The sequence below is a fragment of the Stegostoma tigrinum genome, chromosome 15 (genome assembly GCF_030684315.1).
Source record: "Stegostoma tigrinum isolate sSteTig4 chromosome 15, sSteTig4.hap1, whole genome shotgun sequence".
NCBI classification, from domain to species: Eukaryota; Metazoa; Chordata; class Chondrichthyes; order Orectolobiformes; family Stegostomatidae; genus Stegostoma; species Stegostoma tigrinum.
The window spans coordinates 35347183-35373468 of record NC_081368.1 but is presented as its reverse complement, the minus strand read 5'-3'; the positions used below and the strand labels follow the sequence as shown (position 1 = coordinate 35373468).

Sequence of the window (26286 nt, the reverse complement as noted above, 5' to 3'; positions counted from 1 at the left end):
TACAAAATGCGGAGGAATGGAATTGTGGGAGATATAGCAGTTTGGATCGGAAATTGGCTTGCTGAAAGAAGATAGAGGGTGGTAGTTGATGGGAAATGTTCATCCTGGAGACCAGTTACTAGTGGTGTACCGCAAGGGTCAGTGTTGGGTCCACTGCTGTTTGTCATTTTTATAAATGACCTGGATGAGGGCATAGAAGGATGGGTTGGTAAATTTGCAGACGACACTAAGGTCGGTGGAATTGTGGATAGTGACGAAGGATGCTGTAGTTTGCAGAGAGACATAGATAAGCTGCAGAGCTGGGCTGAGAGATGGCAAATGGAGTTTAATGCGGACAAGTGTGAGGTGATGCACTTTGGTAGGAGTAACCGGAAGGCAAAGTACTGGGCTAATGGTAAGATTCTTGGTAGTGTAGATGAGCAGCGAGATCTCGGTGTCCATGTACACAGATCCTTGAAAGTTGCCACCCAGGTTGACAGGGTTGTTAAGAATGCATACAGTGTTTTAGCTTTTATTAATAGAGGGATCGAGTTCAGAAACCATGAGGTTATGCTGCAGCTGTACAAAACTCTAGTGCGGCCTCAATTGGAGTATCGCGTACAGTTCTGGTCACCGCATTATAAGAAGGGTGTGGAAGCTTTGGAAAGGGTGCAGAGGAGATTTACTAGGATGTTGCCTGGTATAGAGGGAAGGTCTTACGAGGAAAGGCTGAGGGACTTGAGGCTGTTTTTGTTAGAGAGAAGATGGTTGAGAGGTGACTTAATTGAGACATATAAGATAATCAGAGGTTTAGATAGGGTGGATAGGGAGAACCTTTTTCCTGGGATGGTGACAGCGAGCACGAGGGGGCATAGCTTTAAATTGAGGGGTGAAAGATATAAGACAGATGTCATAGGTAGTTTCTTTACTCAGAGAGTAGTCAGGGTATGGAACACTTTGCCTGCAACGTAGTAGATTCACCAACTTTAAGTACATTTAAATTGTCATTGAACAAGCGTATGGACGTACATGGAGTAGTGTAGGTTAGATGGGCTTCAGATTGGTATGACAGGTCGGCACAACATCAAGGGCTGAAGGGCCTGTACTGTGCTGTAATGTTTTATGTTCTATATCCTTAGATAGCATCTACAATCCCACGACTACTTCAATCTAGAAATATAATGGCAGCAGATACATGGGAATACCACCACCTGCAAGTTCCCCTCCAAAACACCCACCATCCTGACTTGGAAACATATCGCCGTTCCGTCACTGTTGCTGGGTCAAAATCTTGGAATTCCCTCCCTGAGGACATATTGAGTCAACTTACGTCACATGGATTGCAGAGGTTCAAGAAGGCAGCTAACTAGCAACTCTCAAGGGCAACCAGGGATGGACAACAAAATGCTAACAGCCAGCAATTTCCACTTTGCATAGCGAATAATATTTTTAAAATACTATGCAGCAGCTCAAAATTATGAATATGCCATTTGGCCTGCTACAGGCTAATTCTGCAGAAAATATGTTTCGGGGGAACACTTACCATGATTTTATTGGGCCTACTTCTGCCCCTATTTAATGTGCTTGTTAGATATATATTTTAGGTGAAAAAACTATGTTCAGGATTCTGCAAGTACAATGTACTGGAAATAACACACTAACAGCTACTGAGTGGGCTCTCTCCACAAAGCTCGCCCTCTGCGCATGACCGGCCTTCCTAGTGATTGACGGCAGGGCCGGCAGCTTCTGACCAATCATCGCAGAGAGGGGGCGGGGTCTGTGCGTATCGGCCAGCGTCACGTGTGACGTCAGAACGGCCCAAGATGGCGACCACCAGTGGGAGCGGCGATGCTAACGCGGCTACGAGCAGCCGCAAGCATCTGGGTATTCCTCAGGCCGTGTTTGTGGTAAGGACAGCCCGGGTCGGGGAGGGTTTGTGGCCATTTGTTTGTTAGAGACCGAGCCGGAGGCTCAAGCCTGCTGCGTGGGCTCTGTCCCCATGGCAACGTGCGGCCGGGAGCGGCGGCCACCGCCTGTCTTTCACCGCGCTGCGTGTTGTGCTGTCGCTGAGCACCAACACCGTCTTCCAACCCTCGTGGCGTTTGACTGCCTTATTATGAGAGTGGGAGCTGAGCTCAGGCATATCAGACCGGAATGTCCTCGGTTCCCAGTTCTTATTGTCTCTTCCCATTTCTTGAACTGGCTTCCTCAGTGTCGGCTAAGATCAAGGAGGTTTCTGGTTCTTGTATACCCTGTCATTGCACACAGGATCGGGTCACTTAGGATCACACAACCTGCAGTCTAATTCCGGCTTTCCCCGTTAACGCCAAGGTGATCGACATTTGAAACCAAAGCTAATGTTTCTGTATTTCTCTCACAGCGCCTCTTAACTAAAGAAGGTAGTTATCAATGAGCGATGAGTTGATGTCTATTGTAAATTGATTAATGATTATAAACACATAACCAGTGCTTTGAAACACCTTTTCCCCCATTGAAGTTGGACGACTTTGCAAGGAAACGATTCAGTTATTCTTTACTTAAGTCTCAGATTATGGTAAAACGGGATGTAGCGGAGAATCGTTGGGCTGGTAGATTCTTTATATTTTCAACTGTGTTTATCATGATTTAGGTTTCAATATTTGAAGTTTTGTATTTTTAATGAAATTGGACGATCTCTTCCTTAACTTAGTGGGGTGACTTTTAAGGTACAACTAGTAAAATAGATAATGACCTTTTGATGTAGTACACCTGGACTTCTAGAAATCATTTGATAAGGCACCACATGATACACGAGATAAGATCACATGAGTTTGGGCTAATGTATTAGCTTTGATAGAGGATTGAGCAATAGGGAGAGTCTGAATAGGCTGGATATATTCTCCTGGAGCGTCAGAGCATGAGGGGTGACCTTGTGGATGTTTATAAGGTCATGAGGGCAATGGATAGGATGAATCGCCAAGATCTTTTTATTAGGGTGGGGAGAGTCCAAAGCTAGAGGGCATAGGCTTAAGGTGAAAGGGAAAGATTTAAAAAGGGCGTGTGAAGCAATGTTTCCACTCAGAAAGTGGTGCAGGTATGGAATGATCTGCCAGAGGGAGTGATGGAGGTGGATTTACTTACAACATTTATAAAGCTTCTATATGACTACAAGTTTAGGAAGGGTTTAGAAGTAACTGGACCAAATACTTGGAATATGGGACTGTGGGGTTTAGGATATCTGGCCGACATGGATGATTTGGACCAAAGGGCCTGTTTCTGTGCTGTATAACTCCATGACTGTATAACTGATAGAAAGCCAGATTGTTGGGATAAATGGGTCTTTTTCAGGTGTGTGATATGTAACTAGCAGAACGCCATAGGATTTGGGCCTTGGGCCCCAGGTATTTGAAATCTATATCAATGACTCAGACACAGGTGGAAGAAAATTTACGGACCACAATAAAATAGGTGGGCAAGTAAATTGCAGTGAAGAGATAAGAAATTTGCAAATGGATAGCTTTGATGAATGGGTCAAAAATTAGCAGATAGCATTTAAAATGGAAATGTGAGGTTATCCATTTTGGTTGGAAGCATAGAAAGGCAACTTGTTATCTAATTGGAGAGAAACTTCAGAGTGCCACATTGCAGAGAAATCTGGATGTCCTTCTGCATGAGTCGCAGAAAACCAGAATGCAGGTACAGCAGGTAATAACGGTTGATTGCTTGAGGAACAGAGTTTAGAAGTAGGGAAGTGTTACTGCAATTGTATAAGGCATTAGTGAGACTGCACCAGAAGTATTGTGTACAGTTTTAATTCCTTTTGCTTGAGGAGGGATGTAATTTGTACTGAAGGTAATTCAAAGGAGGTTCATTAGATTGACTTGGGAGATGAGGGGTTAGTCCTGTCAAGAGAGTTTGAGCAGTTCAGATCTGTACACACCCAAGTTTAGAAAAGAAATCTGATTGAATATAAGGTGTTAAAGGGATTGACAAAGTAGACAGAGCAGATGATCGCCCTTGTGGAGCAGCCTAAAGCAATAATTTTACAGCAAGGGTAGCAGATTTAAAACAGGTGAGAAGAAATTACTTCAGAGTCATGAATCTATGGAATTCATTACCACGGAGTGCAGTAGCTACCAGGACACTGAATAAATTTGACAGTTTAGATTTTTAATTAGTAATTGGCTCAAGTGTTATGGAGAGCAGGCAAGAAATTGAAGCTGAGGCCAAGATGAGATCAGACACGAAACGTCAGCGTTTGTGCACCTAAGATGCTGCTGGGCCTGCTGTGTTCATCCAGCCTCACATTTTATTATCTGAGATCAGACATGATTGTTTTGAATGGTAGAGTCAGCCTGAGCAGTTTCTTATGTAGAGGATCAGGGCCCAGCAAGGCAGCATTGGAATAGCTGTGTTTAGAGATGACAGGCATAGGTGAGGATTTCAACAGTGGAGTGGGAATGAGTTTGGAATGGAATTCATTGAATTAAATCATTGTTAGTGGAGTAGAATTTATGATGTGGATCGAAGACTCCGGCTTCTTTATCCCCATGTTCAATCGCTGGAAACGGTAACTCGGTTATGACACTACCTCAGTTGGGTAATATGGCCTTTGTACATCCACAAAATGTGATGGTGAGGCACATATGGGTGTCACATGGAGCTTGACACATTTCTCTGTTGTCACTGTACCTCTTTTAAAGTGCTACCAGACTACCCTTCACCCTTTAACCTAATTGGAATTCCAAAGAAACTGTCATGGGTGGTTGGGGCATGTTGGTGAGGGTAGGCAACCCAAAACTCCTGCCTTTCTGGAAGTAATACTTAAAAAAGCATCTCAAACTCCAACTTGGTGACAATGACGGGACAAAATGTTAGCTCTGTTTTCTCCCCATTGCCAGACGACCTGAGTTTTTCCAGCAATTTCTGGTTATTTGAGCTGTGTGATATGCAGCTCTTTATTTTACATACACAACTCTGTAGTATTTCCTCAGAGCATCTAATGATGTAATTGAACATATTGTACAGGCCCTGTGCACTAACCTTGCTACATATTGTCAAAATATTTCATTGTTAATCTGTTGATGGTAACACCCAGGATGTTGATGATTGGGGAAATCAGTACAACTCAGTTACTTTCATTTGCTCTTTATATATTTTTGCTAGTGTATAGGTTGTGCTTATTTCATTTTTCAAGTCCATCACTTAATCTCGTCCTCTGTTTTTTTTTGTTTATTATCTGTCTTCCAGGAAGATGTCATTGCATTTATGAAACAGCCAGGTAATGAGACAGCAGACCTAGTGCTGAGGAGGCTAGATGAGCAATACCAAAAATACAAATTCATGGAGCTGAATCTATCGCAAAAGAAAAGAAGGTGAGAATTTATCATCAAGTAGTTTAAAAAGTCGACACTCTTAGTTACCTTTGCTGAACACATTAAATATAATATTCTTAATACGACGTATTAGATTCACTGTTTAAGCCATGACTGAGAGAACCACCAAAGTGATTATAACAGAAAACGTGCACCTTATTGATTCACTTAAAGCAAAGTCCTGGCAGTCAAATTAAATTTTTATTGTACGGGATTCTCTAGTTAGTACTATTTAATAGTTTTTTTTACAGAGATATTCTCAAATGCCATCTGTTTACCTATTGAAATCAAAAGCGACTGTCTCCATGATTTGAAAGTTGACCCTTGCTCAAGTACCTGGTGTCATAGCATATGTTACATGTCACACATTTTTCAAAGAATGTAATTGTACAGCAGGTATATTTCTCTGAACAAGTGAGAACAGCACACCACCTGTTGATTAAAAATATCCAGACATTATCTCTGTCGAAGCTAATGTTAAAAACAAGCCATCTAAGGTGTTCTAATGTTGTACCTGTTGAAAGACTAAAGCAATATTCTGTAATTGTTTTAACTGGGCGTTACCAAATCATGTTAAGATCAAGGAAAAACATACTGATTTCTATCGCGGCTGTTCTCATGCTGCCAGACTTAAATTAAAAACAAAAATGTTTCGTTATGTTTTGCCACCTTTGGCAGTAAAGAATAGGCTGGAAGTGAAATTTGGTTTTGGTTATGTCAAATATAAATACTGCCCTTCTTCCTTAGTGTAGTTACTTGTGTTTTATTCTGCTGTGGTATAATGCACAGACCTTTTTCTCCTCAAGATTTCTACCTTCTTTGCTCAAGGCTTCCTTGACTAGTGTCAATTTTGACCCCATTTTGAACTTCCAACCACATACCTGTGCCAACCCAAAAGCTTCCTGTTTTCAAATCCATTTAGACCTGAATGTCCCACCTCATCCCGGCTACTGCTAAGCTTCAGCCATGTTTCTGTTACCCCTTCATTTGACTTTTGCCACAGTCAATGTGGTATATTTGGGCTTTCAGAAAGCAGTTAATAAAGTCCTGCAGAAGAGATTTTTTTGTAAGATTAAAGCGCAAGGAATTGCAGGAAGAGTATTGAGATGGATAGAAAACTGGTTGGCAGAGAGGAAACAAAGTGTAGGAATTCTGAAGAATGGTCCAGACCTGAAGCGTCACCTTTCCTGCTCCTCTGCTGCCTGGCCTGCTGTGTTCATCCAGCTGTACACCTTGTTATCTCAGACTCCAGCATTGGCAGTTCGTACTATCTCTGTAGGAATTAATGGGTCCTTTTCAAGTTGGCAGGCAATAATTAGTTGGGTGCCACCGGGATCGGTGCTGGGACCCCAACTGTTCACAAAATATATTAATGATTTAGGTGAGGGAACAAAATGCAACATCTCAGAGTTTGCAGATGATACCAGTTTGGCTGAGAGGGTGAACCATGAGGAGGATGCAGATGCAGAGATCCTTCAGTATGATCTGGGCAGGTTGGGTGAGAGGTAGATCAGTGGCAGATGCAGTATAATTTGGAGGTCATTCACTTTGGAAGCAAAATCAAGAAGACAAATTAGTGCCTGAATGGCTGTAAAGTGGGAGAGGAGTGTCCTTGTGTACCAATCACTGAAGGTAAGCATGCAGGTGCAACAAGCAGTAAAGAATGCAGCTAAATATAACACTTGCGGTGAATAGGATCCAGTGTTATGGGAGAAAGTAAGATTAGGCTACTGAATTGGATGATCAGCCATGATCGTGATGAATGGCGGAGCAGGCTCAAAGGGCCAAATGGCCATCTCCTTCTCCTATCTCCTATGTCTCTATGTTCTTTGTCAGTGTCCGAATTCTATCCTCTGCAAATTTGACGCTATACATGGCAATGTCCTTAGTCTTACCAAGTCCTGCTTACCCATTGCCACTGTGGTTACTCAGTTGCATTAGCATGTTAGGCAAAGCTTTGCTTTTTGTAATTTTCATTTCTTGATTACAAGTTCCATATGGCCTCATCCCTCCTTAACTCTATAATCCAGCCTGTGACTGGCCAGAATAACTCTGATGACAAGGTGCAGAGTTGGATGAACACAGCAGGCCAAGCAGCATCAGAGGAGCAGGAAGGCTAACGTTTCAGGCCTAGGTCCTTGGCCTGCTGTGTTCATCCAACTCTGCACCTTGTTATCTCAGATTCATCAGCTTCTGCAGTTCCTGCTTTCTCAGGATAACTGTGTGCTTTTGTCATTCTGGCCTAACACATATCTTAATTTTAATTGTTCCAACATTCCTTCAGCTGTCTTCGCAATGGCACTAAAATTTCCTTCTTAAACTCCTCTAACTCACTCCAATCTTTTAGGATACTCCTTAAAACTACCTTTCTTACTAAGCTTTTGGTTGTCTGCATTAATGCTTGCCTGAGTGGCTTATTATCATGTTTTATGTTGCAATGTTACCATGTAGAATTTTGTACATTTTATTATTTTTAAAGATGCTATTTGGATAAAAACTGTTCTGTCAAAAAGTATTATGCTTTCTTCTCAACGGGACTACTTATACTTACCATCTTTACTTCCTTTCTCTAGGCTAAAAAGTCAAATCCCAGAAATTAAACAGACATTAGAAATTTTAAAACACATGCAGAAGAAAAAGGTAAAACTCTCTAAATCTTCACAAAGTTGATGACAGTTGCTTTGCCCACTCGCAATTTTTTTTGGTTATGTATGCATGTTTAAGCAATATATATTTGCTTTAAACAAATAAATCACTAAGGAAGAATTTTCAGCATTTGGAATTATGACATTATCCAATTAACCCTCACTAGCATTTGTTAAGGATTATCAAAAATATATGAAAAGTATTGCACTTAGATTTGTTCTTCTTTCATGGACAAATGACCTATGCCTAACACCTCTGTATCTTACCCCTCAATCAAGTCTGCTGATTTTTCAGAAACAAAATTGCTGGAGAGGCTCAGCAGGTCTGGCAGCATCCGTGAAATTAAAAAGCAGAGTTAACGTTTTGGGTCCAGTGACCCCTCCTCAGAACTGATGGTGGCTGGGAAAACGTAGGTTTATAGTTCAGAAAATAGGGAGGTAGGTGAGGTAGGGAGTAAACAATAGGATAGAACCCAAAGAGAGAGAAAGTCAGTTAGACAGACAAAGGAGTTGCTAACGATCAGGCTGGGAGAGTGAATAGTTGTTAATGGGGACTGTTAGTCACTAACAATAGGGGATGTGAAATGGCAGGCTATGTGGTAACAAGGACTGGTGTGTGCAGTAAGGGGCTGGGACATGGGAGAGTTTAGGCCCTAAAATTATTGAACTTAATATTGAGTCTGGAGATCCCCAAGCAGAAAATAAGGTGTTGTTCCTCCGGTTTGCATTGGGCTTCGCTGGAACACTGCAGCAAGCCGGAGACACAGATGTTGGCCAGGGAGCAGAGTGGTGCATTAAAGTGTCAGGCAACAGGTAGTTTAGGGTCTTTTCTGCAAGCAGAACATAAATGTTCTGCAAAGCAGTCACCAAGTCTACGCCTCGTTTCCCCAATGTAGAGGAGACCACACTGAGCAGCGAATACAGCAGACTAGATTCTGGGAAGTGCAGGAGAAAGTGTTACTTCACCTGGAAGGTATGTTTGGGCCCTTGGATACTGGGGAGGGAGGAGGTAAATGGGCAGATGTTGCACCTTCACTGATTACAGGGGAAGGTGCTGGGGGTGAAGGAAGTGTGGACCAGGATGTCCCGGAGGGAACGTTCCCTGTGGAAAGTGGACAAGGGAGGAGAGGGGAATACGTGACTGGTGCCAGCATCTTGCTGGAGGTGGCGGAAATGGCGTCTGATGTTCTTCTGGATGTGGATGCTGGTGGGATGGTAGGTGAGGATAAGGGGAACCCTATCGCTGTTGTGGGAGGGAAGAGGAGGAGTTAGGGCGGATGAGTGGGAGACGGGTTAGATGAGGGCCCTGTCAACAACAGAGCTAGGAAATCCTTGGTTGAGGAAGAAGGTGGACATTTTGGAGGCTCCCTTATCGAAATTGGCCTCATCTGAACATGTGTGATGGAGACAGGAGCTGAGAGAATGGAATGCAGGAAGCAGGGTGTGAGGATGTATAGTCCAGGTAGCTGTGGGAGCTAGTGGGTTTGTAGTGGATATTAGTGATCTGTCTGTTCCCAGAAATGGAAACAGAAATGTCGTGGAACAGAAGGGAAGAGTCAGAGATAAACTCGGTGAAAGTGAGGGCCAGGTGGAAACTGGGGGGCGAAATTGATGATGTTTTCTGATTCCAGACGAGAGAGGGAAGCAGCACTGATGATATCATCGATGTATCATAGAAAGAGTTGTGGGTGGGGGCCGGAATCGGACTGGAACAAGGAATGTTCCACCTAACCCTTGAAAGGACAGACATAACTAGGGCCCATGCATTTACCCATGGCAACCCCTTTTAACTGAAGAAAATGAGAGGAGTTGAAAGAGAAGTTGAGGGTGAGGACAAGCTTGGCCAGTAATGTTGTTTTTGTATTTGATTTACAGCATCCGCAGTTCTTTGGTTTTTATGCTGATTTTCAAAATGTAGGCTGTGATAGCCTGTCAGGGGAATGTAGCACTGACAGCCAGGTTTCTGGTACTGAGACTGGATCCAATGTAACAAGGGGTATGCCAGTTCCAAGTGAACAATTGTGATAGGGGACTGTAGTCAGAGGCAGAGACAGATATTTCTGCGGCTGCCAGAGAGACATCAGATTGGTGTGTTGCCATCCTAGTGCCAAGATCAAGGATATCTCAGAGGATGCAGAATATTCTCAAAGGTGAGAGGGACCATCAGGAGGTTGTTATACAAGTTAGAACTAATGATATAAGAAGAGATGAGGACAAGATGAGGAGAGAATATAGGAAGTTACACAGGAATTTAAAATGGAGGCCCTTGAAGATAGTAATATCTAGATTACTCCCAGTGCCACAAACTAGTTAGGGTAAGAATAGGAGGATAGAGCACATGAATGTGTGTTTGAGCAGCTGGTGCAGTGGAGATTCACATTTTTGGATCATTGGAATTTCTTCTGGAGTAGAAGTGACCTGTATTGGAAGGGTGGATTGCACCTGAATTGAAAGGGGACTAATATCCTGGCGGGGAGATTTGCTAAAGCTGCTAGGAAGGATTGAAATTAGTGAGGCTGGGTGGGCTTCAGATCAAGGAAGATTGTGAGGAAAGAGAGCAGTCAGAGACTGATACAGTTGAGAAAAGAGTTAAGCCAAACAGTCAAGGCTGGGAATGAGGTAGGACTGATAAATTAAACTGCATTTATTTCAGTGCAAGTGGCCTAACAGGTAAGGCAGATGAACTTGGAGCATAGTTGGGATCATGGGACTGGGATTTCATGGCACTTACAGGGACGTGCCTCAGGGATGGACAGGATTGGTAGCTTAATGTTCCAGGGTGTGGATCCTGTAGGAAAGCTAGAAAGGGGAGCAGGAGAGGAGGGGGTGTGGTGTTTTTGATTAAGGATAACAGTGAAGCTCTACTTGAGGATATTCCTAGGAATATGTTCAGAGAAGTTATTTGGGTGGAACTGACAAACAAGAAAAGAATGATCACCTTATTGGGATTGTACTCTCGACCCCTACAAATGTCAGCAGGAAATTGAGGGACACGTATGTGAGGAAGTCTCAATTCACTGAGAATAATGGAGTGATTATGGTAGGGGTTTTTAATTTTCCAAACATAGACTGGGACTGCCGTAGTGTTAAAGGCTTGGCTGGAGAGGAATTTAAGTGTGCACAAGAAAATGGTCTGATTTAGTACAGGGATGTTCCTACTAGAGAAGGCGCAAAACATGACCTACTCTTGGGAAATAAGGCAGGGCAAGATGTCAGTGGGGGACTACTTTGGGGCCAGTGACCATGATTCTATTGGTTTTAAAATAGTGATGGAAAAGGGTAGACTGGATCTAAAAGCTAAAGTTCTAAATTGGAAGAAGGCCAATTTTGAGGGCATTAGGCAAGACCTTTCAAAAATTGATTAGAGGCGGATGTTCCCGGGTAAAGGGATGGCTAGAAAATGGGAAGCCCTCAAAAATGAGACAGTGAGAGTCCAGACACAGTATGTTCCTGTTAGGGTGAGGGGCAGGGCTGGTAGGTTTAGGGAATGTTGATTGACTGGAGAGATTTTAAGTGTTGGTCAAGGAAGAGAAGGAACCATATGTCAGGTATAGACAGCAGAGATCGAGTGACCCCCTTAGAAGACCATAACGGCAGTAGACGTATGCTTAAAAGGGAAATCAGGAGAGCCAAAAGGGGACATGAAATAGAATCATAGCATCCCTACAGTGTGAAAACAGGCCATTCTACCCAACAAATCCACACTAACTCATGGACGAGCATCTCACCCCAACCCTATTCCTGTAACACTGCATTTCCCATGGCTAACGCACCTAATCTGTAAATCCCTGGACACAATGGGCAATTTAGCATGGCCAATCCACCCGGCCTGCACATCTTTGAACTGTGGGTGGAAACTGGATCACCTGGAGGAAAAGCATGCAGACATGAGGAGAATATGCAAACTCTGCAGACAGTCACCCAAAGGTGGAATCGAATCCATTTGCTTTAGCAAGTAGGGTTAAGGAAAATCTAAAGGGATTCTCCAAGTACATTAAGGACAAAAGGGTAACTACAGAGAGAATAGGTCCCCTTAAATATCAGTAAGGCTACCTATGTGTGGAACCGCAGGAGATGGAGGAGATACTCAATGAGTATTTTGTATCAGTGTTTACTGTGGAGAAGGAATATGGAAGCTACAGAACATGGGGAAATAAATAGTGACATCTTAAAATGTCCAAATACACAGGAGGAGGTGCTGAATGTCTTAAAATGCATAAAGCTGGATAAATCCCTGGGACCTGATCAGGTGTATCCTAGAACTCTGTGGGAAGCGAGGGAAGAGATTGCTGGCCCCTTTGCTGAGATATTTTTATCACTGATAGTCACAAGTGAGTTACCTGAAGACTGGAGGTTGGCTAACGTGGTACTACTATTTAGGAAGGATGGTAAGGAAAAGCCAGGCAACTACAGACTGGTGAGCCTGACATTGGTGGTAGGCAAGTTGTTGGAGAGAATCCCAGGGAACAGGATTTACATGAATTTGGAAAGGCAACGACTGATTAGGGATAGTCAACATGGCTTGTGCATTGGAAGGTGTGTCTCACTGACTTGATTGAGTTTTTTGAAGAAATAAAGAGGATTGATGAGGGCAGAGTGGTGAATGTGATCGATGTGGACTTCAGTAAGGCATTTGATAAGGTTCCTCATGACAGACTGGTTAGCAAGGTTAGATTACATAGAATACAGGGAGAGCAAGCTATTTGAATACCGAACTGGCTCAAAGGTAGAATATAGAGTGGTGGTGGAGGGTTACTTTTCAGACTGGAGGCCTGTGACCAGTGGTGTGCCACAAAGATTGCTGATGGGTCTACTGCTTTTTATTACTTATATAAATGGTTTGGATGTGGACATGGGGGTATGGTTAGTATGTTTGCAGATGACACCAAAATTGGAGATGTGGTGGCCAACCAAGAAGGCTACCTCAAAGTACAACAGGATCTTGATCAGATGGGCCAATGAGCCGAGGAGTGGCAGATAGAGTTTAATTTAGATAAATGTGAGGTGTTGGATTTTGGAAAGGCAAATCAGGTCAGGACTCGTACATTTAATGGTAAGGTCCTGGGGAATGTTGCTGAACAAAGCGACCTTGAAATGCCAATTCATGGCTCCTTGAAAGTGGAGTTGGAGATAGAGAAGAAAATGAAGGCGGTGTTCGGTATGCTTGCCTTTATTGGTCAGTGCGTTGAGCACCGGAGTTGGGATGTCATGTTGTGGCTGTAGAGGACATTGATTCGTCCACTTTTGGAGCATTGAGTGCAATTCTGGTCTCCCTCTTGTAAGAAGGATGTTGTGAAATAGAAAGGGTTCAGAAAAGATTTACAAGGATGTTGCCAGGTTTGGAGAGTGTGAGCTGTATAGAAAGGCTGAATCGGCAGGTGCTGTTTTCCCTGGAGTGTCAGAGGCTGAGGGGTGACCTTTTTAGAAGTTTATAAAATCATGAGGGGCATGTATGGGCTAATTAGAACATAGAACACTACAGCACAGTACAGGCCCTTCGGCCCTCGCTGTTGTGCCGACCTGTCGTACCGAAGCTTTCAGCATTCTCACGCAGAGGTTTACTTTACACATTTAACATTTCATATGTCAGAGGTAGACTACTGCTCAGAAGCGCGGTACTTAAAGCTCAGAATGGTAACCATTGCACCATGTCACCAACTGCACTGCTTTCGCTCAGAGCACACAATCCTGTATCCAAACATACATTTAAACTTCTATATTTCCCCCAGGGTGAGCAATCTAAAACTAGAGGGCATAGGTTTAAGGTGAGAGGGGAAAGATATATAAGGGGCAACTTTTTCACGCAGAGGGTGTTGTGTGTGTGGAATGAGCTGCCAGAAGCAATGGTGGAGGCTGGTACAGTTACAACATTTAAAATGCATCTGGATGGGTTTATGAATAGGAAAGGTTTAGAAGGATGTGGGCCCAATGCTGGCATATAGAACAAATGATTTATTTAGAATATCTGGTCAGCATGGATGAGTTGGATCGAAGGGTATTTTCCGTGTTGTATATCTCTATGGATCTGAGCCTCTGTGGCTATAGAGGTATAGGCTCGCAGCATAAGATGCAATTTTACCCCTCATACCCAATTCTTACTACAACTGTTTCACTTTGACCCTGCATTGTCTTTTATTTCAAATCTATTTGTCCTTTAATGGTCAGTGTTATCTGCCTCTTTCCCATTACCAAATATTCCTTGCTTTAACTATTTTACATTTCTTTCTTGTTTTAATGTTCTTAGTGACATTTTTTAACTGGTAACCATTGTGACACTAGCAGTGACTTGAGAGGCACACAACTTGTAACTGATCTTCAATCCAAAGTTGTTAAAATGTAATCTTGGTTACTATTCATTAACCAACTTGTTATTCCTATGACATTTATTCTTGTGACATGGTGTCATATACACTGCTGTAACTACATATGGAGCTGCTGCAGATGATGTGCATCTTACAGAAATGAGAGCGAGATTACTTGATTAATTCAAGTGTAATGCAGCCCTACATCTGTTTGCTTTTTGTTTTAAAGGATTCCACAGATCCCATGGAGACGCTGTTTCTCCTTGCAGATAATTTGTATGCTAAAGCATCTATCACTCCTACGGATAAAGTGTGCTTATGGTTGGGGGTAAGTTCAGAGCTATGGTTTCTCCTTTGTACAGCATGTATCAGTTAGGTGCTGCAAAAATATGTGATGGGAGCAAAATCTGCAGATATCATGGGAAACAAATACTTCCTGATATTTCATTGTTGTACATCCTATATTGTGCATTTATTTGAAATACAGGCATGAGGACTGCTCATTCCAAAATAGACCTGCAAGCTGAAAAGTATATCACTATGGGCACTAGAAATCTGTAAGCAACTAAAACAGATATATTTTCATTCTATTGTCAATATAATTGTCATATTACACAGCCATTTAATTATTTCAGTGATAAGTGTACATCTCTTGACCACCCTAGGACAGACAAACAAGGTACCCTAGGACAGACAAACAGGATACCCTAAGACAGACATTTAGTTGTTCCCCAGGTTCTTCCAGAAACAGGGTAACTTTCATCAATGCATATGTTTCTTTTCGTTATTATTGAGTAATCTAGAAGTAGTTTAAAATCTGGAGATAGAGGATCCTGCCTAGACTGGAATTAGTCAGAGAGAAGATAGAACAGATCATAACGCAGTAGTTAGGTGATGAAAATATCAGGTTCTGCCAGCCTGTAGATTATAGAAGAATGGGTACATAGAGAAATGTTGAGATACTTGAAAGAAAACTTTGAGTAAGTGTAATGATTCTTCTTTTCATTGTCATGAGGATGCTCAGATTATTACACTAATATATGTGGATTCATATTACTCCAGCTAAAAAGCATTTTTATCAGTAGCCATGCACTACATATGAGTAACGATTTTAGATTTCAATATTAAGTATTGTACAATGCTGCAGTTACTTTTCTCTCCCTGCACCTTTGACTCAGTTGTAAAGGAAATGTAAGCTGATCCATGTGGATGAGAGTCTTGCCCTCTTCTAAGTGAGCGTCTCCAATTCAGTAACAGCGTCATTATTGTTGACCTTGCCGTCCCTAGACTGTAGGTAGGAAGAATCCTCATGTCGATCATTGTCCGCAGGCCTCTGCTAGAAAGTGCACCTGTGGCAATTAAATGGACAGGTCCAACTGTATACCCGACAGGCAAATAGTCTGCTGGTGTTCACTACCCAGCTCGCTGCTGGAAAACAGCTTGTTGTATTAAGTTAATAAAATGTGAGGCTGGATGAACACAGCAGGCCAAGCAGCATCTCAGGAGCACAAAAGCTGACGTTTCGGGCCTAGACCCTTCATCAGATCAGGTCTAGGCCCGAAACGTCAGCTTTTGTGCTCCTGAGATGCTGCTTGGCCTGCTGTGTTCATCCAGCCTCACATTTTATTATCTTGAAATCTCCAGCATCTGCAGTTCCCATTATCTTTGTTGTATTAAGTTCCAAGTACGTGTGGAGCTATACGCTTGAGAACTTAGAAGAAGCAATGGATGAGTGTGTGGATTGGCAATAATACAAGATGTGTCTCTGTCTTATACAGGCTAATGTAATGCTTGAATATGACATTGATGAGGCTCAAGCGTTACTTGAGAAGAATCTGACAACTGCAACCCGTAATCTGGAAGGACTAGAAGAAGATCTGGACTTTCTTCGAGATCAGTTCACCACCACTGAAGTCAGTATCCTTTATACCAAAATAACACTGAGAAATGGAAACTTCATTCTTATGCAGATTTTTGGTGAGATTTCTGTTAACATTTCCTTTATAATTTGTTTTATGAGGTAAACTACAATTGACAACAGATTGAGAGACTAAGTGAATAAAATGATGCTTGTCAGTATGAATCCACACTTAAGCTACCATGTGTTTTTTTTCCCATCAGATTATTTCAGATTTGCCATTGGTTTTGTCATGGCAGAACAATCATCTTCCGTACTGTGTTTTCTCCCAATAATGCATTTAAGACAGGCAGACTTCAATATCTCGAACGATCTGTGCAGTTGCGCAATGAATACGAATGATGCATGCTGAATAGGAAAGAAAATGCATGGGGACCAATTGAGTTTCATTTACATACTTGACACTAGTGACCAAGACTTTACTATTGTGCAATATTTAACTATTCAAAGCTGGATGTACTTCAAAAGTTTGTGGAATAATTTTAAATATTAATTTTAAATTAATAAGTTGTTAGGAAGGGATGAGTGAGAACAGTAATAAGCCAAGAGTTTAATGAGATGCAGTTGCAGGGAACTTGACATATCTGGAAGTTTTTTTAGTGTAAATATGTTCTGTTGTGATTTGCCATACTCTTGCCAGTCTACCGCTTCAACTTGGAGTAAAGTTACATTCTACCATTTGTGTGTCAGTATCTCTGTTATCAATGAAATTGTCAGTGTACATTAGTCCACTTAACTTTGTAATAAACGTATCAGTTATCTATTCTCTCTCACCACATCTCTCATTTTGTATTGCTGAGGTAAAGAATGGATGTTTCTGCAAATTGATTTATAAAATAAAAAAATATTTTATCATCCTAGAGGGAACACGTGTGCCTGGTAGGTAAACAGGTCAGGCCTTTATTTATTAGAGTTTAAAATAATGTAGGTTGATCTTATTGGTACACACAAGATTCTGGGGGTGCTTGACAGGGTAGCTGTTGCCACTAGTGGGGGCATCTTGAACTGGGGGACATAGTTACAGAGTAAAGGTTCACTCATTTAAAATTGAGATGCAAAGGAATTTCTTCTCCCTGAAAGTAGTGAATATCTGGAATTCTGTACCTAACAGAATTGTGAAGACTTAATCACTAAAAGTGTTCAAAAGTGAGCTAAATCTTTGAAATATCTGAGCAAGCACCAAAGAGGAGTTGAGGCTGGGGCAGATCAGTTGTTTGTTTGTTGAATAGCAATCCATGCTTGAGGGGCGAATGGCCACCGCCTGCTCATATTTCATATGTTCTAGTGCTATAACTTGGACCAGATGATCTGGCAGTGTATCCACATTGGAGAATAAATGAACAGACACGCTTCATGGCACTTTTGTTGTTTGCCCTTTTATTCTTCAGTTTTTTTTTCTCCTCTTACTAAAGGTATCAACTTATGCTGGAAAATGGTTCCGTGAGCAATTTATCCTTTTCACTACATCACACAAATAACCATTATTCAAGCTTGAACTGAAATGATGAATGTTAGTGGATCATTTGACATCTGTACGTCACAGCTGAGCCTGATATTCACTCAATCTTTTTGCAGGGTTAGTGTCCCTTCGTCTGGGCCAGAAGACCTGGCTTCAAGTCCCAACTGATCCAGAGGTGTGCTAAAGTGTGTCTGAACAATTTGATTAAAACTACATAGTTTCAAACAAGGGCCTCAGTGCAGTGATAGTGTCCCTGTCTGTGAGCCAGGAGACCTGGATTGGAATCCTACCTGCTGTAGAAATGTGCAGTAACATTCTTGAGTAGGCTGATAAGAAAATATCTTTGGTGTCCTTGTGTGTAGCACTGGCATGATTATAGGGCAAGATATTGATTGCAGTTATACATATTTGTGATTGAGGAGTATTAAGGCAATTATAATAGACTCCTGACTGAAATTCTGTGTTCTTTGATTGATCCCATTATGGACAACATCAGAAGGGCTGCATTTATTGCCTGCCCTTGAGATGCTGGATTTCCATGAACCACTGTAGTGTTCGTGTTAATGGTGTTTGTACAGTGGTGGTTAGTAGGAAATTTTGGTAATTTTACCTTGTTATGACTGAGACAAGGTTTATATTCAAAGTCCTCTTACAACCAGTACAAATGCAATCAGTGTGTTAATAAGACAAGGATTGGATATTAAGCTACTGGCAGGAATGTTGATCAGGCAGGCTTTATTGGCCTGGATTGTTGATAGTATTGAGTGTTATCATGGCTGTACCCATAAGGTGAGTGAGTATTTTTTCGCCTCTCTAACTTGAACCTTGTTGATGGGATAATAAAATGTGAGGCTGGATGAACACAGCAGGCCCAGCAGCATCTCAGGAGCACAAAAGCTGATGTTTCGGGCCTAGACCCTTCTTCAGAGAGGGGGATGGGGTGAGGGTTCTGGAATAAATAGGAAGAGAGGGGGAGGCGGACCGAAGATGGAGAGAAAAGAAGATAGGTGGAGAGGAGAGTGTGGGTGGGGAGGTAGTGAGGGGATAGGTCAGTCCAGGGAAGACGGACAGGTCAAGGAGGTGGGATGAGGTTAGTCGGTAGGAGATGGAGGTGCGGCTTGGGGTGAGAGGAAGAACAGGTTAGGGAGGCAGAGACAGGCTGGACTGGTTTTGGGATGCAGTGGGTGGAGGGGAAGAGCTGGGCTGGTTGTGTGGTGCATTGGGGGGAGGGGACGAACTGGGCTGGTTTTGGGATGTGGTGGGGGAAGAGGAGATTTTGAAGCTGGTGAAGTCCACATTGATACCATTGGGCTGCAGGGTTCCCAAGCGGAATATGAGTTGCTGTTCCTGCAACTTTCGGGTAGCATCATTGTGGCACTGCAGGAGGCCCATGATGGATGTGTCATCTAAAGAATGGGAGGGGGAGTGGAAATGGTTAGCGACTGGGAGGTGCAGTTGTTTATTGCGAACCGAGCGGAGGTGTTCTGCAAAGTGGTCCCCAAGCCTCCGCTTAGTTTCCCCAATGTAGAGGAAGCCACACCAGGTACAATGGATACAGTATACCACATTGGCAGATGTGCAGGTGAACCTCTGCTTAATATGGAAAGTCATCTTGGGGCCTGCGATAGGGGTGAGGGAGGAGGTGTGGGGGCAAGTGTAGCATTTCCTGCGGTTGCAGGGGAAGGTGCTGGGTGTGGTGGGGTTGGAGGGCAGTGTGGTTCGAACAAGGGAGTCACGGTTGATGGGAGACAGGTTCTGTTGGGCCGTAAGGTGAGTCAGTTACTGCAGTGTTACCTAACCATTTGCCTACTTTTGTATTTAGACTGTAGATTAAAATGGTTCAACTAAGCTTCTGATAAGTGGAAACTAAAAAATTGCTCCTGACAGGGATCTCCGGACTGGTGGTGATGTTGGAAAATTTGGAGAAATAATTGGACTCGCACTTGTGGAAGATAGCATTTGTCAGGCCAAACCTAGGTATTCACCCACCATTTGCCGCCCCAAACTGTTTTGTTATTGAAACAGTTCTGAATGAAGCTTAACACAGAAGCATGAGCAATGACCATGAAACCATTGTTGATTGTTGGAAAAACCCATCTCAGTCACTAATGTCCTTTGGGGAAGGAACCTACCATCCTTACCTGGCCTGGCCTACATGTGACTTCAGACCCACAGCAATATAGTTGACTCTGAACTGCCCACTGGACAATTAGAGATTAGCTAGGCAGCATTTATTGCCTGTGACCCCCTCATCCTGTAAATGAATAAAAAAATGTCCATTTCTAATCTAATGATGAAGCCTCTGTTTATACAGTCGATAGCTTGACAAATTCTTGGAACCAAGTCTGGTGAAAGAAAATTGGTCTCCAGAAATCATAGCTGTGTTGCAGGTATGTTAACTGGAATCGAAGGATTTACCTTTTCACTGCTATTCACTTTGACTCGCTGTTATGAGCATATGACTTGAGAGGAGATTTGGCCCTTTGAGTCTGTTCAGCCATTCAGTAGAATTATGACTGATCTGATTATGGCCTCAATTCCACTTTCCTAATTGCCTGTTGTAATTGTTGACTCCCCTGTCAATCAGATCTATCTAACTCTGCCTCAAAGTATTCGATGATCCAGCCTCCACCGCTTTCTGCAAAAGAGAATTCCACAAACTATTATAACAAGGTGTAGAACTGGATGAACACAGCAGGCCAAGCAGCATCAGAGGAGCAGGAAAGCTGACGTTTCAGGTCTAGACCCTTTTTCAGAAAATGAAGAAGAGATTTTCTGAAGACCATTTTCTGCAGAAGGGTCTAGACCTGAAATGTCAGCTTTCCTGCTCCTCAGATGCTGCTTGGCCTGCTGTGTTCATCCAGCTGTATACCTTGTTATCTCATTCTCCAGCATCTGCAGTTCCTACTTTGTCTCCACAAACTGATATCCATCTGAGAGAGCAAAGTGCCTTAATCTCTCTTAGAAGTAATACCTCTTATTCTTGTACTGCTTAGACCTAAAAATCTTCATGAGAGAAAACACCTTCCTGGTATTGACCTCAGCAAGCCCCTGAGGATCTTGTATTTCAGCAAGATTATTTCTCATTCTTCTTAGATCCCATGGGTATAGACACAATCTGTTCAATCTTTCTTCATAAGAGCAACAAACTGTCCTGGGCACCTTGGTTCCATGTTGTTCAATGATTCCTTGATAATCAGCTCCCATGTTCATTCCTAGAAGAGCTGAGTGGTATTGGCAAAAGCAAACTGCAGAAATGTTCAGTTTCCAATAGGGGGCACTACCTGTACCTGAAGAAAGAGAAATTCAAAACTAATCTGACAAAACAGCAGAAATGCTGTTTTGTAAACATGTAGCCAATCTATAGAATAGATTAATAAGGAAGACTGGCAGCTATTAATTTAATCAGCTATAAATTGAATTTTTCAGAAGATAACATTAGTCATGCATACATTCCAAAATCGGAGAAATATCTGTAGAACGTTTAGGACGAAAAAGATGACCTGTGCTTTCCCAAATGCATAAAATGCATAATGGCATTTCCTTGCATTGTTTCAAAGTCTGTTTTAGACTAATTTGTAGAGATTGTACAATTAATTAAAAACTACTTATTGTATCATTTGGTTACCAGGTTAATAGAGGTGGGTATTGGTCTTTAGCTATCAATTTCTAAGTTCCTGTTTACAGTGTCAGCTACCTTGGGGACCAGAGTGACACATTTGTGGGAATGTGGGGCATCACCAGGTTGAATGGAATCAGCTGTGTGCCATGGATGACATGATTTAGGAGAGGGTTTGTAGTGCAATAGGGAAGGAACCGAAGAAAATAAGCTAAATGTTATCCTGGTTCTAGATGATCTTGGAGGTGTTAAGGACAGGGAGTAGCTGGAAAAGTGAGCATGATGTTATCCATGCAAGTGTGGTGAATGGATAAATTAGTTATGCACAAGATTCATTCATAACTACAGCCATAGCCTTGAAGAAGATAGGCCCTTACTATGATATAATCCATATGCCAGAAAGAACAAAGATTGTATTGGAGAAATTAAGAACTGACGAAGTAATGTGGGATTCAGTTCGAATTTAGACCAGAACAGTGTGTATTGTCAGACTCCTTATTACTTTGGTATTTGTAAAGGATTTGGCAGCAATCCATGTGATGTGATATATATTAAAGTTTAAATGAATAATGTACCATGGTGGGACTTGAGCCCATGTCCTCTGCGATGTAAATGTTGTGCTATAGCCATTGTGTTCTATACTAATCAACCAGAGATAAAGCCTTGCCAATTGAGTTTTTTTAATGAACCTTATCACTAGTGACACTTGGGAGTTGCCAGCATTGAACTTATGGTAACTGACAGTGATATATTTGATTTGTCCTTAACCAATCGTCTATCAGATATGGCAAGAGTTTATAACTGGGATGTTAAAAGAAGAAGCTCTGAAGCAGCTTCTAAGAGTAGCGCATAGTTCACAAAACACATTTTTACACATAGTTAAACTCCAAAACTCACTTTTTTTCTTTAAAATATCCACCAATTTGGCAACATTTGTGTTTGGAAAGCTGCAGTTATTTTTGTCTTTGGAAACAAAGCCGTGTTGAATGTTACTCGCAAGAACAGATGAGACTGAAACTGCAGTTATGTGGGTATACTGGCTTATTGCATGCTTATAAGGCTTTTGTGGAAATGAATGAAGTGGAGTACGGGTTCAAAATGTCATTACCAGTTTTCACAAGCCACACTTGCTGCAGCTCTGCAGCCCAGTCTTACAGACGCAGTGGATACCTTGTGTATCCATGCAACTGGTTCTTGTTGTGATACGTGTAAAGATTTTGTATGGTTCTATCATGTGTTAATAAACTGCTAAACAGACTAAAACAAGTGTTCCTGCCTTATTTAATTCTGTTTTTAACTGTGTAAATTGTACTGTGAAGAATGCCAAGTTAAGCAAAAAGCTGTACTTTCTATCTCAGGCACTTGATACAGAATATTAATCCTGACATTAAGTAGTCTGTCGATTAGGTAGGGAGTAAAACCTCAGCTCCAAACTTTGGAAACTACATTTTTCCATATTACCAAGCTGTGGTCTTTGAGTGAAACTGTCAATTCTTGAGAAAAGTCATGTAATCTCAGAATTTAGAACCATTTCAGCCAGTAGCATTATTATAGAGCTGCAGAGGAGGCTGCCATATGCCCTATAGAATCCACACCAGTTCTTTAAAGAGAAATTCATTAATCCCAATACCACCTCATTTCCCCTTCATCATGCAGTGGCCACCCGTTCCACCACCATATCTGTGCTCTCTTAAAGTCTGCCATTTTATTCACTGATTGCCACACTAGGTTTACTATCATCTACACATTTTGATTTGGGTACAGGGCACAAATCAATGTGTATCAAAAATGATTATTGTGTAACAAAAAAATCAGTAGTCTAAATACTAAACTACGAGGAATATCACTCTTTACCTCTGCAAAAAAACACATGACTGCTCACCGCAAAACAACTTTTCTGTCCTTCATCTGATTTTGTATCCAAGCTTCCATGCCCCTTTTATCTCATGAGCTTCAATCTTGTGAGCAATCAATTTAATGGTACTTTTGTCAAAAACCTTTTTAAAATCCATATATGTAACATTCTGTAATGTCATATCACAAAGTTATACATTTACCATTAATAAATATGGCTCAACTATGTTTTTGATCGTATCAGTCTGTCTTAATTTTCTCCCACCATCTCTTGAATCACAAAAATCTTTAACTTAAACATCTTTTGATATTTATCAAGAGTTTTTTTTAAAAAAGTCTTTTTTTTTCCAAGCATAGACCTGTATGGTTGCCCATTGGTTTATAAGTCTCAATTTCTAACTTTTTTTCTGCAAGAACTGTATCAATGCATCTATAAATGCTTTACAGAAAATGTTTTTAAAAATCTTACCTCTGACCTCTGCTCCACCTGAGGTAGAGAAATTGAATTGGCATTATCTTCTGAGGCCAGTTAGCATGCAACAAAAGGCTGCCTGAACCTCAATGTTACTTAATTTTTTTAACAGTGAATGGTTTGGGTGTATTCTCATGTTAATCTATTTACGTGCATCATCTTGTCAGTTAGATCAGTCTGTCTCATGCTTGAGTGAATTAGGCATTGTCTTTGTGAGCAGTTGTGTTAGTTAATTAATTTACTTGCATTGTTATTTACAATGCATTTGTGTATGTCCATTGGGCAAAATTAAATGCTTAAACTGTTTCATAATTCTACTTGCCTGATCATTATTGATCGTAACTGTGTATATATTTATCACTTGTATGGTTTGCAACTTTTTAAGTTATCAATATGCTGTTATTTTTGAATTTTGTGTATGTCTTACTTTTTAAAAGTATTTGCTTTAACTGTCTTATTGAAGCCAGTGCATGTTCCCTTCAGTTGTGGGACAAGTTATATTTACAACATCAGTCTTCAAAAACAAGCATTCACCAGGCACCAGTGCTATGGACGTGTCAAAGGATTGATGGCCTGAGCTGGAATGAGAAATAATGAGAAGTCCTAGCTGAACCCTATGCACCCTACCAGGCATTCCCTTCACAGACACAACACAAACAGCCAACAGGTCTGGAAGAGCTAAAATGGAATGGATGTTAAGAGCAGCTTGGGTTTAAAACGCTTGAAACTTTAAATGTAAGCAAAAGAACTGATGTGACCTCTAAGTTATGAGTATTAGTTCAATTTTACTTACAGATTACACATCTCACCTCATATTTATAAAACTTGATATATGAGGCAGCATTGGGAGAGAGAGCAGTTAACCTTCCTTGTTGATGAATAATCACCAGACCTGGAAATAGAGATTTAGTGCTTTAGCATATATAGAATCAGGGTGGAGGGGTTGGTGTTGGTGGGGTGGGGGGGGGAGGATGGAAAGTGAAAATCTGCAAATGTGTAAGTGGTGAAACTTACTAAATGGCAAAAGGATGATGGTGCACAATAAATTCAGGTGGCATTGGCGTATGTAAACAAATGGGTCTCGAAGCAATGTAAATTGCAGCAGAAGTGCCCTTTACAGCATCTGCTGTCCCCAAAAGACAGGGTATGTAGTTATGATCCAAAGTTGATGAACCCTGCAAGTTTGTAAAGTACCTGATTTAAAGATGAATTATTGTTCCTTGAACTTTTGAAATGCTGTAGGAAGCTGGGGTCATTAAGGTCATAATTGGAGAGTTAAATTGGCAAGAGGTGGAAACTTATTTGCGATGCAGAAAGAGCACTGATAATGCAGATTGGTCAAAGTTGAGACTGCTTCACACTCAGTGACTACAGCATAATAAAATAAATTGCTGTAGCACCTGCACCTGAAAACTGTGTTTAGGATGTTTTATAGTCCTTACGGAAAAGATGTGGGTGTGTTTGGGAAAATCTTGTGGCGAGGCAAACACATGTTAGATGTGTTCGTCAAGTGGATCAGGGCTTCCGGAAGGGGATCAGTCCTTTTTGGAATTTAGATGTGTGAATGATGAGGAAGTTGTATTTAGTGGTGACAGAAATGACGAGATGAACTGCATGTGAAGGCCTTGACTAAGAAATAGGAACTGCAGTAGGTTATTTGGCCCTTCGAGACTGCTGTTCCATTCAATTGGATCATTGCTCATCCGATATTCCTTGTGTTCACCTTCCTGCCATTTCCCAATAACCCTTGAATCCCCTACTGATCAAATATCTCTATCAGCCTTAATTATACATGAGGACTCTGCTCCCACAATTCTTTGTGGCAAGGAGTTCCAAGAATATTCAACCGTCCTCCTCTCATCTTAAATTGGTGCTCCTGTATTCTGAGATTATGCCTCCTGACCTAAACATTCCCATGATGGGAATGTTTGAAGTATCTTTGATTGCAAAATATCTGTTTAACTCTGCTGCCATTTCCTTGTTCCCCAGAATTGTTTCACCAGATTCATTTCTAATAGCCTTATGTTCATTTTGGCTCCTTTTTTTATATTTCCTTTTAATATTTAAAGAATTGAATGAAGCTAATTTAAAGAAACTCTTGTCAGATTTTTTTTAAAAAAATCCTCACTATTTTGCCCTTGTAGTTTATTCTCAGTCTTTGTTTTTGTTTAGTACTGCTTTGCTGGAATCTGAGTTTATCCCAGTCTTCTTCACTGATTTATGCCTCCTTACTTGTTTTATGTTTCAACTTAACACTCTCTTAACTTCCTTTGTTATCCATGTTTGGTTTATCCCTTTCTTAGAATTGTTCCTCTCTACAGGGAAATATTTTTGCTGAGAGTCATGAATTACCTCCTCAGATGTCTGCTACTGCTTGCTTATTGTCATTACTGCTAATCTATACACTGTGTTCACCTTAACTAACTCTATTTTCATGTAATTTTATTTCACTTTATTTAAGTTAAATACGATTGTTTCTGACCTAAGTTCTCACTCTTAAACTGAATGTTAAATTCATCATGTTATGATCACTACTTCCTTGGAATTTTTTATTTGGAGGTCAATTATTTGCCACATTACCCATAGCCAAGTTCAAGATACCCTGTTTCCTAGTTAACTCCATGAAATATTGCTCTAGGACGCTCTCCCCAATAAATTTTATGAATTTGTTGTCATAGCGACCC

The 26286-nt window shown here is 41.4% G+C and overlaps 1 protein-coding gene across 2 annotated transcripts; it reads left to right on the top strand.

The window, feature by feature from the left end:
* Positions 1–1755: 1755 nt before the first annotated feature.
* vbp1 (von Hippel-Lindau binding protein 1) lies at positions 1756–23356 on the top strand. 2 transcript variants are annotated; one of them, XM_048543979.1, is made up of 6 exons: positions 1756–1886; positions 5209–5333; positions 7907–7973; positions 14510–14608; positions 16059–16197; positions 22059–23356. In XM_048543979.1, exons 1-6 carry the CDS (start codon positions 1803–1805, stop codon positions 22127–22129), a joined length of 585 nt encoding a protein of 194 aa, XP_048399936.1. In that variant the 5' UTR covers positions 1756–1802; the 3' UTR covers positions 22130–23356. The 2 variants fall into 2 exon arrangements, with proteins under 2 accessions (XP_048399936.1, XP_048399935.1); XM_048543978.2 differs by lacking the exon at positions 22059–23356 and adding an exon at positions 16402–17010 and having other exon boundaries at positions 16059–16257.
* The last annotated feature ends 2930 nt before the right edge of the window (positions 23357–26286 follow it).

Excerpts from the sequence above, each read along its gene's own strand:
- vbp1 (XM_048543978.2), top strand. The coding sequence starts at position 1,803 with ATGGCGACCACCAGTGGGAGCGGCGATGCTAACGCGGCTACGAGCAGC. Across the intron at positions 5,334-7,906 it reads CTATCGCAAAAGAAAAGAAG|GCTAAAAAGTCAAATCCCAG; the intron begins GTGAGAATTTAT and ends TCCTTTCTCTAG. Across the intron at positions 16,258-16,401 it reads CATTCTTATGCAGATTTTTG|ATTATTTCAGATTTGCCATT; the intron begins GTGAGATTTCTG and ends TTTTCCCATCAG.